The sequence below is a fragment of the Ictidomys tridecemlineatus genome, chromosome 8, assembly GCF_052094955.1.
Source record: "Ictidomys tridecemlineatus isolate mIctTri1 chromosome 8, mIctTri1.hap1, whole genome shotgun sequence".
In the NCBI taxonomy this organism is placed as follows: Eukaryota; Metazoa; Chordata; class Mammalia; order Rodentia; family Sciuridae; genus Ictidomys; species Ictidomys tridecemlineatus.
The window spans coordinates 54,622,456-54,638,274 of NC_135484.1; the positions used below are offsets into that span (position 1 = coordinate 54,622,456).

General features: G+C 45.4%; 1 protein-coding gene across 3 annotated transcripts in view; it reads right to left on the minus strand.

Moving 5' to 3' along the window:
* Nucleotides 1–1,012: 1,012 nt before the first annotated feature.
* The window catches only part of Foxo3 (forkhead box O3), a 119,394-nt gene continuing 104,587 nt past the window's right edge, over nucleotides 1,013–15,819 (minus strand). For all 3 annotated transcript variants that reach the window (XM_078019530.1, XM_005330145.4, XM_078019529.1), the window contains one exon: nucleotides 1,013–5,649. In XM_078019530.1, coding sequence (XP_077875656.1) covers nucleotides 5,581–5,649 — 69 coding nt within the window. In that variant the 3' untranslated portion in view covers nucleotides 1,013–5,580. The remainder of the gene's footprint in view (nucleotides 5,650–15,819) is intronic.

Sequence of the window (15,819 nt, forward strand, 5' to 3'; positions counted from 1 at the left end):
TAAAATACCCTTTCCTAGCAGGCATTGGTATCAGAAGATGGTGACGTTTTACCTTTTTATTAATTAAAAGAAAAGGCAAGGAAAACCCGACAAAAGCATGAATCTCCACCAAAATCGAACTCATCCCAAAGAGCCAGCTTTAAAGCCTTCTCACCTCTCTGATCTGAAGCCCATCGTGTTGCTTGGGACCTTTAAACCAGAATTCTGGGGGTTACTGTAAGTGCAATAATTTTTACAGCCCGTCTATTAAGAGGCACAATCAAGGCTACTAAGAATAGTTTTACAACAGGGTGGCGTCCCTCCTAACAAGGAGGCACTAATGCACACACAGAGGAAAACTGTGCTGTTGCCCTCAGAAGGCTGGAGCACTGTTTGCCTTTCAATGTGTAGGAGGGCCCTGCACATGACTGACACTCATTTGCTGGACTCACAGGAGGAGGACCTTGTTAGGCTCAGATCACTTGCAGGTTAAAACCTCTGGCAGTTGTGAAGGTGGAGTCTAATTCCTGCCTCTTTGGGGCCATAGGACTCAATACACACCAAGAGCGACCCCTGGCAAACATGAACTCCATAAATCCGAATTTATTAAATTGTCCGGCTGGCTGTGGAGGTCAAAAGTGGGCCAGAAACCAGGCACAGGGGTGAATGCCTGTAATCCTAGTGACTCGGAAGTCTGAGGCAAGAGGATCACAAGTTCTAGACAAGTCTCAGCAACTTTGTGAGGCCCGAAGCAACTTAGTAAGACCCTGTCTCGAATTTAAATTTTTTTTTTTTTTCCAAAAACAGCTGGGATTGTGCCTCAGTGGTAAAGCACCTTGGGTTCAATTCCTGATTGAAAAAAAAAAAAAAAAGTGGGCCAAACAAAAAGGTTGCTTCGTTCACTTACAGATTACACGAGAGTCTCAGTACTGTACCTGTAGCCTGAGAGGCAATCCCACGGAAGACATCGAGATAAACTCGAGCACTGCATTCCTAGGGTTAGGTAAAAAGACTTCTTGGAGTAAGACAAGAGTGTCATCGATGCTTTATTTACATGCGTCACCATCTCTTTTACAAACTAGATTACAGTTTTAAATGGAATACACAAGGCAATATCTACAAACACCAAGGAAAGTTAAGTACTGCATCTCCATTTCGTTTGGAAAGGGGAAGATTCCCAAATCAAACTGGTTTTGATCCTTGAGAAGAAAGGCTGCAGAGTTAATTCATGGCAACACAGAGTTAGACAAAATCCTCATAAAAATGCGATGTGATAGTGTTCGCTTTGAAAGAAACGATGAGGTGCTTCGAACCAAAGGATGAACTACTCGATTCTTAGGTGTTTGAATATGGCCATGCACCATATTTAACTCTAGTTTGTATAGGGTATGAGCAAGAAATTGAAACAGATAAAGACAGTTTTACAGATACTGTATACAGATTTTTTTCCATTCATGCAACTTTTTTTTCTTAAAAAAAAGTTAAACATGTGAAGCCAAAATGCACAATACATTTTTTTTTAATATTCACTAATTTTTCTGGTCCTCCTTCACATCTGTTTACATTTCCCGCATACATAATGTGCTAGGACAAGTATACAAGAGAAGACTGATTGCCAGGCAATGAGATAATTTTAGAGAAAAAAGTGATCAGACACACAGTTTTTTTTTCTTCTTCTTCTTTTAAAAAGCAGTCACACAAGTATTTCTGGAGTGTGGCAGAGGCCTCGCAATCATTCACTCATCAAAGAAAAACACAGAAGAATAAAATTATAAACAAGAGGAAAATATTTCAACCTACAAAATATGTTACCCACTTAGGAATTTGATCAAATATCACACACTCTTTTCAGTTACTTGGGCCTTTAAGATCCTGTCTGATGGACACAACTCCACAAGAATTTTATTCTCCCCTCCTGCCCTGCCTCTGCTGGGCTCCGGAAGGGGCTACTTTTTCATACCTCTTTACCAGTGATTGCATTTCTACAGAAGAATTTGCTTTTCTTAATTAAAAAAAAATCACATTACATCTCATTATATGATGTTCCCCAAACACAGCACGAAAAAAGAAAAATCAGAGTTCAGGGCTCTCAAGAATTTTCTTTTTGATTTTAGAGAGGAAGAAAGGGTAACATTTTTATTTCCTCTCATCAGCCCTTGGTGCCAACACGTGGATAAGAGGACTTGCTTTTTGACCGCTTTATTCTTGATGGTCTTTTCCAAGAGAATCAAATGTTCTTTATTCTCTAAATGGATGGAGTTCATTAGGTAGAGGCAAAGTCTGTCCCTAAGATCCTTAAACTGAGTACAAGTTTGGAAGCCACCTGAAGTCACACCCTGAGATGGGGCAAACCTGTCCTGAGTAGTGAGCTACAATGTCCTCTCTTCAGGGCGGGGAAGTGACATACATGATGCTAAAAATCAACATTGAAAACTAAATCCACCTCGTAGTACACGTGTGTGCATGGTCCTCCTAGTAACAGGAGAGACAGACTCCTGAAAAAAAGGTTTTGAATGTGTTCACCATTCATTATGTTGCAGAGGATTCAATAAAGGAAACCAGCCTCAGGGGCATTCACAGTTAATGGGGTGTGCTGAGCCCGACGGTCAGTCCTCATGCCGGGACAGCGAAGGCTTGCAATAAAGCTCTTTTCTGGCTTTGGTACAGGTATCAAGGTCTGGAGCCCGAGGAGAACCTGGGAACCCCAGGGTGCATGTCAACACTAGGTTCACTGCTTGCTAACTTCCCATCACAAGGCAGGCAGCTCACTGGGAGGCTGAGAGCCAAGCCGCACGGCTCTTCTCAGGACTCAAACATTACAGCCCCTGGCCCAGGCCGCTAAGTAATCCGGTGAGGTGCTCCAGATCAGAACATTCGTTGTTAGGGATACAAGACACTCAAAATGCAGTGTTGACCCATCCTGAAAGCAGGGTCTTGATATAAAGGACAGAGGGTTCTGGCCACACCTCTGCCGAGTCTAAGGGGCCTTGGACTGAGCTCACAGGGTGGTGCAGGGAGCCTGGACGAACCTCTCCTGGGCCTGGTGGGCTCATGGTGCTGATGCTGCCTTTGACCAGGCTCTGGTCTCAGCTCTCCACAACACTCTATGTGTAGATGCTGATTGAATTATTAAAAAAAAAAATATCAAAGCATTCTCCCTCCATTTTCCTGATCTATTCTATGGCTGCCCTGTCCCTCATGCCCCTCTGTCCCTCCTTCAGCTGTTTCACACTGAGTTATAATCGGGTTCTAGGACATTTTGTAGGACATTGTGCCTGAAATCCAATAAACATTGGAAAAGCAGAGAACCAGTGAGATGCCACATGTCTGAAAGGACTTCAACATTTCCAAGCTGGAACACACCGGAGAGTTGCCTTTCTGGCTCTGGGAGCAGCTCCCTGGGTCCGTAAAGCTGCACAGGCAAGTACCTAAGTTGTGAGTTAGTTTGCTTGTTTCTTTGAGCTCAGGAGAGAAATTCTCAGGCCCTCCTGTTGGAAGCACTCGGGATCCTCCCTCATGTCTGATCTCTCTCCACACCCCTTCCCCTGCTTCCCTCCCAGCTGCTGCCACTGGCTCTGCAGTGGCCTCCCACCCCAGCACCATCACCTAGGGAGCCAGAGAGGCAGCCCTCCTTTGCTGACACTGGACAGTTCTCGCATACATCAGACAAGTAAAGAACCAAGGAAGTAGCTAGCGTTATCATAAAGGAATATAGTAGGCAAGTCCGGCTCACTGACAAGCAGACCACGTGATCAGAATACACATTTTAAAAAATCATACATACTTTTAAAATGAAGATTATAAACATGTAGCAGTTCAGAAAAGGCAATATGCTATAGGTCTACTATAACCACAATTGCACGACAATTTACAGATTTAGTAAAAGGCAGGGTGAAATTGACAGGGCCATCGCTCAAACGTGACAATCCAAGCGAGGCAGGAGAGACGTGTGACAATACCAAATGGAACTCTCATTATGCTAGGAGCTGTGCTTACCACCCATATGCCCCCCGCCCCAGAGGGGTTACAAAGCAAAGATGCACAAAGGGTCCCTGGTGGTGGTGGGTGCAGGGGTCGGGCGGCATGTCTGTGTTGGTGCTCACTGCCACGGTGCAAGCATCGAGGGGAAATCAAGCAGGGAAGTCTGTGCTGAAATACTAGCCTGTATTCCTAACGCCCATGCACAAGGTTCCACTTTTGTACTGTACATGATAAAATATATTTATACATTTATTTGCCTAATGCTTTTTATGCAAAGAAAAGTCTTCATATATCACTTTGGAGAAGTATGTATATGCTGTGCTAATCAGAGTGTCGTCACACCAGTTTCATAGGTACCAAATGTGTTCCCAACTCTTCTGTCTACCAAAGGGGGCAATGAATATATCACACTTTCTAGGTTAAACAGAAAGCACCTATACAGCACCATAACTTTTTGAAAACAAAACAAATTGAAACCCACAGAAGCAGGAAAGTTTTTAATAAAAGGAAGAAAAAAGGAAAATCAAAACTGCCCTATCTTGTACTTCCATGTGTCACTCGTACAATTATAACCTAACTTATATAAAAAAATCAGTTTGTAGGCTATTGCCTTTCACTCATACACTTCTAGAAGATCAGATTATACACAGCAAGGCTGAAAATAATCAAGGATGTGTACTTTAAAAACAGTGAAGTTAGACCTGCCTTAGCATTGACTTGGTTTGTCCTCTTCACACATTTCTCACTGCAAGCTTCATGCTCACCTGCAAGTTCATTTCTTCTGCAAAACAAAACAGAACACTTTTCTCCTTAAACTAAATCCTTTAGTGGCTTTTGGCAATGAGTGGACAGCTGAGCTGACTTCTTTCCTGAAAAGATCTAGTTTCTAACCGAGAGGCCAATGCTGTCCACTGCATTAGCTGAGGAGACCACAGGCCCTACTGACCTGCAGCTGCAGAGCAGGCACTGGGGGTCTCGTCCACAGACCACCCTGACTCAGACCTGGAAACACACTGGGTCAGACTCGCGCTCCACTCGGCTCGCCTGTGCGTGCTCAGTCCTGGACAGGCGCGAACAGCGAACAATTGTGCCATTGTTCAGTTTTTAGAAAAGGGTAATTTTCTACCAAACAAAAGAAGAAAGAAAATCCCCCTCTAGTTTATGTAATGTGTTAGTTTATGGAGTTCCACGGGCTCAGGGGCTTGTGACGCCCGAAGCCAGAATGGTAACTGGTACAACATTTTTCTTCTGTTTTAAAATTTGCCAGGGGAGGGACGGTGAACATTTGAACAGAAAAATACTGCAAGTTAATGCGTGTGAAAAAGGTCAAAGGAAAACAAACACAAAATGACACTGAAAACATCCCATAAACCATCGCGATATTAAAACACCACAGAATTGCCAGTGGGGCTCACGGTGTGCTCTGAAGGAGATTGGGTGCTGACAGGGCTGTCCTCTGCTGGCAGGTGGGCTCGCCACCCCGTATGAGGAAGATTTTGCATACTTTATAGAGTTCAGTTCCAAGGGTAAGTACTTCACCCGGGTAAGGGGCCATTAACAGTCTCTGCTGGGTTAGGAAAATGGCGCGGGATTCACAAAGGTGTTAAGCTGTAAACGGTATCACTGTCCACTTGCTGAGAGCAGATTTGGCAAAGGGTTTCTCTGTAGGTCTTGTGTCAGTTTGAGGGTCTAAAAGAGGAGAAAGAAGATCACACATCATTAAGGACTTCAAATAGCACCTGGGCACCTGGGAGGCGGCCTCATCAGCCTCCTCTCCTCGCCCCACCCAGGGCACATCAGGAAAGCATTTCAAAGGTCTGAAAAATCTAAGGACAAAGCAGGAAGATGACTTACCTTATTTCTTATTTTGTCCTAATTATAAAGTGCTCCAAAGTTGAAAGGCTCAAAGGAAATGGGAGCCATTAACTTTGGGAAGCTAACAAAGAGCACATTAGAGGTGTTTTAGCTCTGTTAAGTTAGGGATGTCCAGGGTGCAAATGAGGTTTTGTTCTGGATTTTTGGACTGAGGGGTTTCCTGGGGACATGGAACTTTCATGCCCAAACCAGGCAAGCTGGTCACCCAAAGTGAACCAGCTAAGCTTCTTTGGTTCTTCCCCACCAGCCAGGCAGCCCAAATGAACTTGCTGGACGCGTTTTCCCTTCACACCCTGATGACATGACTACATTCTACAGAGGCTTAGTATGTCTGCACTATAGGGTGTGGGTAGTCTTGACTTCCCCACCATAAGAACAGCAAGTCATTTCTCAGTAGGCTATCTTAGATTTTTACATTAAAAAAACTATCACAAAATAAACATAATTATGTAATGCACATAGAGCCAAACAAATTTCCCACAAACATCTGTTTAACAAATAACAACATTACTATTATTATTTTGTCTCTAACAGTCTTCAAAGGAAAGGCATGGTGAAGGTCCTCCCAGAGCATCCGAATTTAGAAAAGTCTATCAGATTTCTTGTGACCAATGAGCCCAGAAAAGGTAAGGACTAACCAAAAAAAAAAAGAAAAAAGAAAAAGAAAAAGAAAAAGGGAGACTACTCAGTACTAGACTGTAGTTAAATAAACTAATGTGACAGGGCTCAAGACAAAAGATCTTTTGTTTGCAGAGACAGTATTGGCTGTCATGGATGTAAAAGAGAAAAAGCTCAAGACCAAGAACTGGATAGAAAAGTAGTAGTGAAGCACCATAAACTCAGACCATGTGACTAAGTGCTCGCACACCATGTTACGTACAGATGTGTCTCCACCAGGAGGAGATACCCTACGTCCACTTGGAATTTCCAAGTGTCCTTGTGACTTCAGTCTTTTCATGACTCTGTCCTTGCCATCAATCTTACCTTTCATTCCCACATTTGCAAAGACAGCAGGACCTAGTATTCCGAATGCTACGTATCTACAGTCTTTCTTACTTTTGACATAGCTCCAAAGAGGAGTTAGGTTGTTTCAATGGAGAGAGAGACAATCAAGCAGGAAAAGAAAGGCTTTTTCTCTCCATGAATCCCTAGTCTTTCGTTTCCCTGGCCAGTGGTTTTTTGGAATATATTCTCTGCTTTGTTAAGTGACTACACAATATTATTTCAGACTATAAAATAATAGGTTATTAATTTCAGAGAGAGAAAAAGCTCAAGTAAATCCCAGATCTGTGAGGACTCAGGCCTCTTAGAGCTGGTGCTACTCTAAGTCCTTCACCTGGGCCCCCAGGCATGATCAGATAGGGGTTCACAAATAAGGTCCTTTGAAGGAGATTTGGTTTTTTCCTTCAATAATAACACTTGATAGATCACAGTGTAACATCACTATGCAATTAGTCATCAGGGGCTATGGTCCCCAAGTCCCAATCCTGACTTTCTGTAAGTGCCAAGGGAGAAGTGGCAACGTATTACCTAATTCAGACCCTCTCCCTAGTTCCCTTTGGTGTTAATTATTCTGCTGCGGAAACTAATGTGGACTGGGAAGGTGACACTTCATTCCCCTAGTACAGAGGCAGAGCATGCAGCTTGTTGTGCTGCTGGGGCAGGACAATGTGAGGGGGAAGGAGATGGGAGTGTCCAGGTACCCCAACATGACATTGCTATAAGCAGGACAGGCCCATCAGCCTTGAAACCAGGGCAGGAGGCCCATCGGGGGCAGTCCAAAGCCATACCAACAACAATCCCCAGGCCACATACATTCCTGTTCCCTCAGCAAAGGCCCAGAATCTTCTGGGAGTGTCATCATTAAAAAGGAGATGCACTAATCATCACTTTCTCTTTCTGCAGAACGGGTGGGGCCACCTGTGATGCTATGTCACAGGCTTCCTCTGGGGGCTTTGCAGGGAGCCAGCTCTGTGACTGCAGGATGAGCCAGGAGGGGAGGCAGCTATCAGAGAAACCCTCACTCCACGCAAATGAAAGGCCACGGGTTGTTCGCTGTGACAGAAGGAAAAGGGACTATAACACTGTGAAAACATAAAGGAACCAGGTAATGTCACACAGAAATAGTCATCCTTCTAAGAGGCACACCAGGATCACCACTCACAACGAAGACCTGAAGAAGAAGACAATCATCCTACAGGAAGCAGCAACTCTGCTTAGACTTCTGAGGCTCTTCTGCATGTTTATGGGACACAGTCAAGGACCACAAGGGCGTGGGGCAGTGCACAGTCAGTGATGGAACTAGTCACCAAGCTGGGAGTTCAGTGGGTGAGAGTTTCATGGGTTTTAAGGAAGCCGAGATCACTCTCACGGATTCAAGTAGGGCCTTTAAAGGAAAACTTTTGAAAGGAAAAGATAGCAGATAGCTGACAGAATTACAGCTGTTACGCTGCAGTTACCAGGCAATGTATCAATTAACAATACGTGTGGAATTGCTGCCCTGTCTCACAGGTGATTGTCACGAAGAAGTAGATGATATCCCCTTACTCCTCCCTGCTCCATGACTGACATGGGGCTGTAGATGCAGGGAAAATGAAATGAGGAGACCAAATAAATGATGAGGCCCATTCTAAAAATATCCGTGGATGCTGTCATCTGGTCTCTGGTGAGAGGCAGTCCTTCTGTAATCCCAGCATCTGCAGGGAAGGCAAGCTTCTGCCTAATTATCACCAAGTCACATGATATCTGAGAGAGGGAAACACCTCCAAAACCACACCAACATAACTCAATCGACTTTATCTGGGAATGGAACATGACTACCCCCACCCCCCGCCATCCTCCCACAGCTTAATTCCACTGTGAAAAACATGCATTTGTTAGTAGGGTCTTGATCTTCTGGGCAGAGAAGGATTGAAGACCCCAGTACTAGATGTGACAGGAGAAACATGACAAGAGGATGAAACCCTTACATTCTCACACACATGAAGGTTTTCAGCCATCTTCCTCATTAGAATTAAAAAATGTTTGGCACAAAGTTTGCCTGAAAAACAAAATTAAAGTGAAACAGAACTCTCTTCTCTTGGAAACACAGGACAACTGCCAAACCCACAACTCCCAGGGCAAGCTGGGGACTAAAAATGGAAGATTCAGGAGAGAAAAGAAATGGACCCCTGGATCTGGGTGACCTCACGTGGAGTCCAAAGAACAGGGTGTATTTCAGAGCTTGACCATTTCACTCCAGGACAAAGAAATGCCTGCCTGCCACCATCTCTCCTTTACTCCCAGAAAGACTGAGCCACACCAATCCATCAGGAGCCACCGCCATCTGCCAGCATCCAGCAAGGACTTCAGAGCTGGTATCACCCTGGGAGAAACATTTTTGTGGGTCTAATTTTGAAATGCCAGCATAGCAGCAGTTCCTGTGGGGTTCATCTCCACAGGCAAAACCCTATGCAGCTGAAGAAAACATGAGCACTCCGACTTGGTCATTCTTCATTATCTTCTAGGTTGGACTAGGTGACGAAGGAGTCTGGAACACTGACGAAAACCAGCCTGATATTCAGCTATGGCAGGAGCCCAGCCAATGCAAGTCCAGCCCTGAGCTTGGCAATGCTGGCCATACAGAACCATATCCTACGTCTGCCCGAGACGAGGGTCTATAAAAATGCATTTTGGCAAATGCTGTCAACTTGCCATTTGAGGCACTGAATAGTTTATGAGGGAAACAGAACAGGTAAAGAAGTTCCAGGCAGGCTGGAGGCCAGGCTGGTATTCAGTTGAGAAGCTTCCAAAAAGGAAAGTCAAATTTCCAGGAACCTGGCTCCTGGGCTCTGGTACTTTCTAATGGGCAAGTAAACATGAAGAAGGTAAGGGAAGCTTAGAAGCAGCAGCTTTAATGGCAAGGGTGACATTCAGGATGATACAGAGAGACACCTGACTACTATACTACTTACAACCAACCCACCTCTGTCAGGGTGAAAGCACATCCTGCCTCGTGGAAGTGTTCTGTGGTGCCACCTCCCAGGAGGCTGGGCTTTCTCATGGGGCAGGTGAAGTCTGATGGAGAAGGCTGGAGACAGGACTCTTGAGAGCCATTGTCTCTGGGACAGCCTGACCCAGCATGGACACCCTTTCAGCCAGCCCTTGTGCTGTGCTGACAAAAACGGGGGAAATGAGGAGCAAGGACCATCCTAGCATGTCACAGCTGAAGGACGGAGAGCTGCACGGAGGCACGCTGGCTTTTCTGTTGCTTAAACTCTAGGGATTACTGGTGGGCAAAGTAAGTTTATCATGAATGGCCTACCTCTGCATAAATCCATCAGGGAGGGATTGTGTTAATCAACATGTGCTTTACTGTCAACAGAGACATAACAAGAGATTTCATATTTTCTTAAGATGCTTAGATTTTTCAAACTAAACAGAATAGCATGTAATTTGGGATTACAGTCTTATAAAGAACCATTTTTTATAAGGCAAAAAGCCCTAAGGGGCCTTTGGATCCTCTCTGGTTAACTGACCTTAATTATGATATCCAGCAATTTTTAGCTGGCAAAGACCTGTGGGACTGAGTTCCACTGTCCTCATCCACACTTTCCTTTCCAATACCACTGAGAACAAACCCTCTGCTCGTCTGATGAGTCGGGTTCAGGGGTCAGTGACACTTTGCCTGGCTGCCCTCCTCCCCACCCGAGTGCATCACCTGCACCTTCAGAGGCTTCTCCAGCCCCACCCTCCCTGGGCTGCCCTTTAATGAACCCCCTTGTCTCTCACCTGGCACCTGACTGTTCAGTGCCTGGAATGATTACTTCCTTATGGACTATGAGCTCCTTGAAAGCAGAGTGAAGACTTCAAATCAACTCCCTTAGGGAGCACCTGTGATTTAAGGGTAAAGCTCAGACATTCCAGTGAGGGAAGCATAGTGTCCTTGATGTCCCAAGCAGCCTGGAAAGGGGACAGCATAAAATAGATGCACGATAAATGTTGGCTGAATAAATGAAAGAGCCGTCCTTCTGGAAGGGCCTGCTTTTCCTCTCTGCCAGTTCAAATGCCTAGCCTCCTCTCTTGCTACAGCTTCATGACCCGCTCACATCTGCCAGGGCTGAGTCTTACTGGAGCCGAGTAGAATCAATTACTCATGGGACAGGAGCAAAGATTAGTAACACTTTTTGGGGAGAGGCTGATTTCTAATTAAGTTTCTAAAATTTCTATTTTGTATAAGATGAAATCAATACAAGGCACAATTTTAATATCCAACTGATTCTCAAGCACTTATAAAGAATTCGCCATCTTCCTTTCTTTCTGCACATCCCACCATTATCACTGGTCCCCAAAGAGGAGTCCTGTAACTCTACATCTCAAGTTGCTGTCATTGATAAAGTGACTTACCATTTACAGAATGAAAGGGAACTGTAGTTCAGGAGGATACGCTTAGAGACAAGAGTCATGGCCTGAATATCTTCTCTGGGTATGACTACCTTCTCTGGGCATGACACTGTCCTGTGTGGCTCTTCCCTGAGCTTACTGGGGTGTGTGGGGGCAGAGGGCTGACTGATGGGAGCGTGCACGCTGGATTGCCCTAGATCTCCTGTGGGTGAAGTGTAGGTGCAGTCAGTCACAGGCCCACCCAAGGGTCCGGCTACCCAGTAGGGAAGAAGGGGGTTTCCAAAGTCCTCTTTTCCTACTAGAGATACAATGGGGGGCTTTGAGAGACGTCTATTTTTTTTTCCAAGTAATTCTGAAATTCAAAGCACAAAGTTAGCTTTTTGAACTTCACAAATAGCTCAAAGCCCTTATCCACCTGTAAGATGTGACCAGGACATGCAGGCAACACAGATTGTGGCCAAGAAGCAACCATCATGCTGGCACAACAGAGAACTAAATGGAGGGATTCAAGTGTGGCTCCAAGATTGAGAAAGACAAAGGATTGCCCTGGGCCAGTGACCAAGGCCAGGTATGCAGACTCCTGGAGTGAGGCTGTTCTAGACTTGTGAGGCTTTTGTGGCCCACATCTAGCTGCTTGGTCTGCACCTGCACTGCAGCGGTAGGTGTAGGGGTCTCTACCCCAGAGTGCCCCACCCCAGTCAGCAGGGCAGCCTTGGCTTGACTGGGGCAGGGAGTGCTTCAGCTTGAGGCAATTAGTCAGGGGACAGCACTTTCAGTTCAGCCAAGGGGCCCCCTTCTAGCAGGTCTCACCAACACACAGACCCTCACTACTTATAACTACGTTGGGCTGTACTACTTTCTAGTTATTTCTAAATGCACAAACAACCAACGAATGTTCCAGTGGTCTACAGTGGCATGAATACAAATGGAGGGCCAGTGGAAATTAATTGAGAATTCTGACCTTGGAACCCATAACACTCCTACCCATTGGGCCTCCTCTTCCTGGTCACTAATTTCCCCCAAGGGATCAAATCAAACACTCCACACAGATATGAATACTTAAAAAAAAAAAAAAAATCTTGTGGCTAAATTCTTCTTTCATCAGAGAGAAAGAGGAAAGGGAAAAAGAGGTTGAGCCGACAGGCAAACCTTCAATCAAACCAGGACTGACAATTAAAGTTTGCCCTTCAGAAACCTGGAATTACCCCCTGAGACTTCATGACTAAGAGATTCCCATCCTTTAATAAATGAATGTTATGGATTTTTAGCAAAAAAAGAGGTTATTTAAAAAGAAGAAACCCTAGAATTACAGAGTAAGATCCACATCAATCGCTGGGGGAGAAAGAAACAAAAGCAGACCAAACCTTAGGTTGCCGGTCCCCATTGGTCCCCCACACTCCAGTCTGGGGCCTGGCCACTGCTTCCTAGAGGAGACATCTAGAGAAGAGCAGGCACGTCAGAGCTGGAAGAGATCTGAAGGGAACTGGGACTGTATGTCCTGGTGCCCAAGTTGTGGCATAAGAGGTAAGCCACCAGCTTTCTGGAGCAGGAAGGCCCCGTCACTGCCAGCAGGGTGACTTTATGTGGCCCTTGCTGCTTACATTTCTGAATGGCCTGACAGGGGAGAAGTCCAAGTTTTGACCCCAATGAAAGAGAGGCTCAGGAAGAGGCAGGTGAAGTTCTCCTTCAGGAGCTTGTGACTAGTCCCTGCAGGGACCAAAAGGCCCTCTGAGGAGAGCAGAAGCCAACTAGCCAGGCTGCTCAGGAAATCCTTTAAAGATGCTAATGGTCACTGTGGTACCACACACAGCCTCACCATTCCAACTGTAGTAGAAGTTCCCTTTTAAAGTGGAAAACACCAGCTTTGCTAGGGTATCCAGATTGGTTAGGCAGGACTTCCAGGGAACATCGACTTTAGAAATTAAAAAAAAAAAAAAGTTCATTCAACAGGCACGTGCTGTTTAATGAGAAGAAACCTGATTGATTCTAGTTTACGAGGAGAACAGTCATTCTTTTTATCCATAGTAAGATGGCTTGACTACTTGTTAGATTCTGTATTAATTTCTGGAACCTTTTAAAATCCCATTAAACATTAAATGACTTTAAAAAGATGCCAAGAGATAGCCGCCCGTATCAGAGCTAGTTCTTGTAAGAGCTAGCCCTGTGCCAGAAGGTTACATTTTAATCTGGTTTTATAGAAAAGCAAACTGAGATTCAAGAGTGACCTAGTTCAATGTCACATAGCCATGACTATGGCAGCCTTCTGACAGGAGCCCCACAGGTCCTTGCTCCACTCCAAGGGGCCTGCAGGGGAGGGCTTTTTAATCTGCAGCTCCCCTTAAAGCAGAGCCTCAGGGACAATGTGCTGAAGGGGGCAGCTGGCTCAGATCCAACCGTGATGGCCTGGCCGGCTCTGCAAACCAAACATGAACCAACGCGAGGGTCCTGCGGGACAGTTAGCAGAAACCAGCATCTGGATTCAGCCTGAACTCTGACCTATTTGTCTGGAGCTCCTGAAGTCATAGGGTCTGCATTTTTATGCCCCAAGACACAGGGAGAATACCCTGTGATGACGGAATGGGGCCCTCTAACAGGGTTGTCCAGGAAACCCAGCCACGTGAGGGTGTCACATCACATGAAGCATTTGCGCCAAATCTTGTGGGTAAGGCAGCCTTTTGGTCTGGGACAAATGGTCACCATCACTGCCACCACCCTCCCAACTAGGCCATACATCCCTTGAAGGGGAGACCCCTATTTGATTAATCTCTCTCCCCTGTGCCCAGCAAATACTCAAATAAACTTCACTGAATGAATTCAGGTTTTCTTCAGCATTTTCACCAACATGGGGTCTACCACATTGCCAGGTGGCCAGCTCACCCACAGGTGGGACCAATTCCATGACTGAGAAATGCCTGACATGGGCAGAGAAGAAACTCTGGGAACAGGGAGGAAAAGGGCAAAGAAGGGCCTCTACTAGCCGATTTTTCTCATCTGTCTACAGAGCAGTAAACCTGAGAGGATCACAGGTGCACCCGGGCCGATGCCACCTACAGAAAATGTTCCTTACAGAATACTGTCAAGCAACATGAACATGCTGAAAAGCAGCATTTAATGGAGCTAATTATTACAAGTAGCAATTCCAGTGATTTTTGCGCCATTTATTTGTTCCACATAGCTCCACGGTTAAAGAAGGCTTCCCTCAAAGCCACTTACAAATGCACTTGCTTGAAGTGGGAGCTGCTCAGGCTGTCCCCATGCTTCCTGGGATAGCCAGGAGAGCTTAGTGTGCTATAAACTAACAACCCAGGCAGGGCAGTGTCAGTGCTGGGTGGCACTGCATTCCAGGGAAAGATGACGTGCATAGTATACCTGTCTCTTCAGTCACAGTGCAGATACCATGATACCCTCTCCACACAGTATGCATTTACCACGTGTTACAGTCCCTGAGAAAGATCTGTATCAAGAAGAACGTGACACAGATAACTGCTATTACTTGCATTTGGTTAGAAATCCTATCCCCAAACACAAATCTTATAAAGATACTACAGAACCACAACATTCAGAAATCAACCCAATAGGTCTCACAGATTGACCCCTCTTGGAAAGCAGCCTAGGTATACATTCCAAATGATCTCTGCACTAGTATGCCAGTGTTTCTTTATAGTTTCACATCATCACACTAGAGCCATTTCACAGAATGTTAGGTCTCATGTTTAAAATGACATATTATCTGTACCTTTAAAACCCCACAATTCTGTCCTAGACGAGAAACCTAATATTCTAAGAGATTTATTGGTGACGTGGTCAGTGGCAGAAACAGGAAGAGAACTATTTCTCCCCTCTCTGCATGGGCTTCTCCTGGTATATATTTTCCAATCTTTATCATAAGGCTGTTTAAACATAAGACTGAGAACTGGGGTTGTATCTCAGTGGTAGAACACTTGCCTCGCACTTGCCTGGAACAGCTACCTATGTCACTGGGTTGGAGCCTCAGCACCACATAAAAATAAAGAAAGAAAGATACTGGGTCCATTTACAACTAAAAAAAATATTAAGAAACACAACATAAGACTGAAGTCTGAGTGGCTTCCCAATAGTTCTCCCAATGCCAAAAGACGAAGATGAATGAAAGAGCTTGTGAATCTCAGCATCTCCCGACATCAAAAGAAGGGTGAAGCTGAAGCGGCTCTCCCTCCTCAGGAAGGCACTTGTCGAGCTCAAGAGGGCTTGCCAGAAGCTGCCACCACACTAGCTCACGGCCACTTCTGCTGCCAGCGGATGTGCACCAAGCCCAAACAGTACCCGAGGGAAGACAGTGTCCTGTACACCCCAGTAGCTGTCACTTGCAAAAAGGTGTGACTGTTTTTAAGAGAGAGACTTATATAGGCCAAAGGATTTTACACATGGTCTAAAGTGAATGACACGTGTGAAACTCCCAGCCCCCAGAGGAACATCTCCCTCCAATTCTCCAGCAATACGTCAACCGCAAAGAGCTGCTCCATTAACACCACAAGAAGGCTCCCAACTGGGGCCAAATGACCTTCTGCTAGTGAGCCAGAAGCCAATCTGGAGAGAGGAAGAGAGGGGAGAGGAATGGAGAGA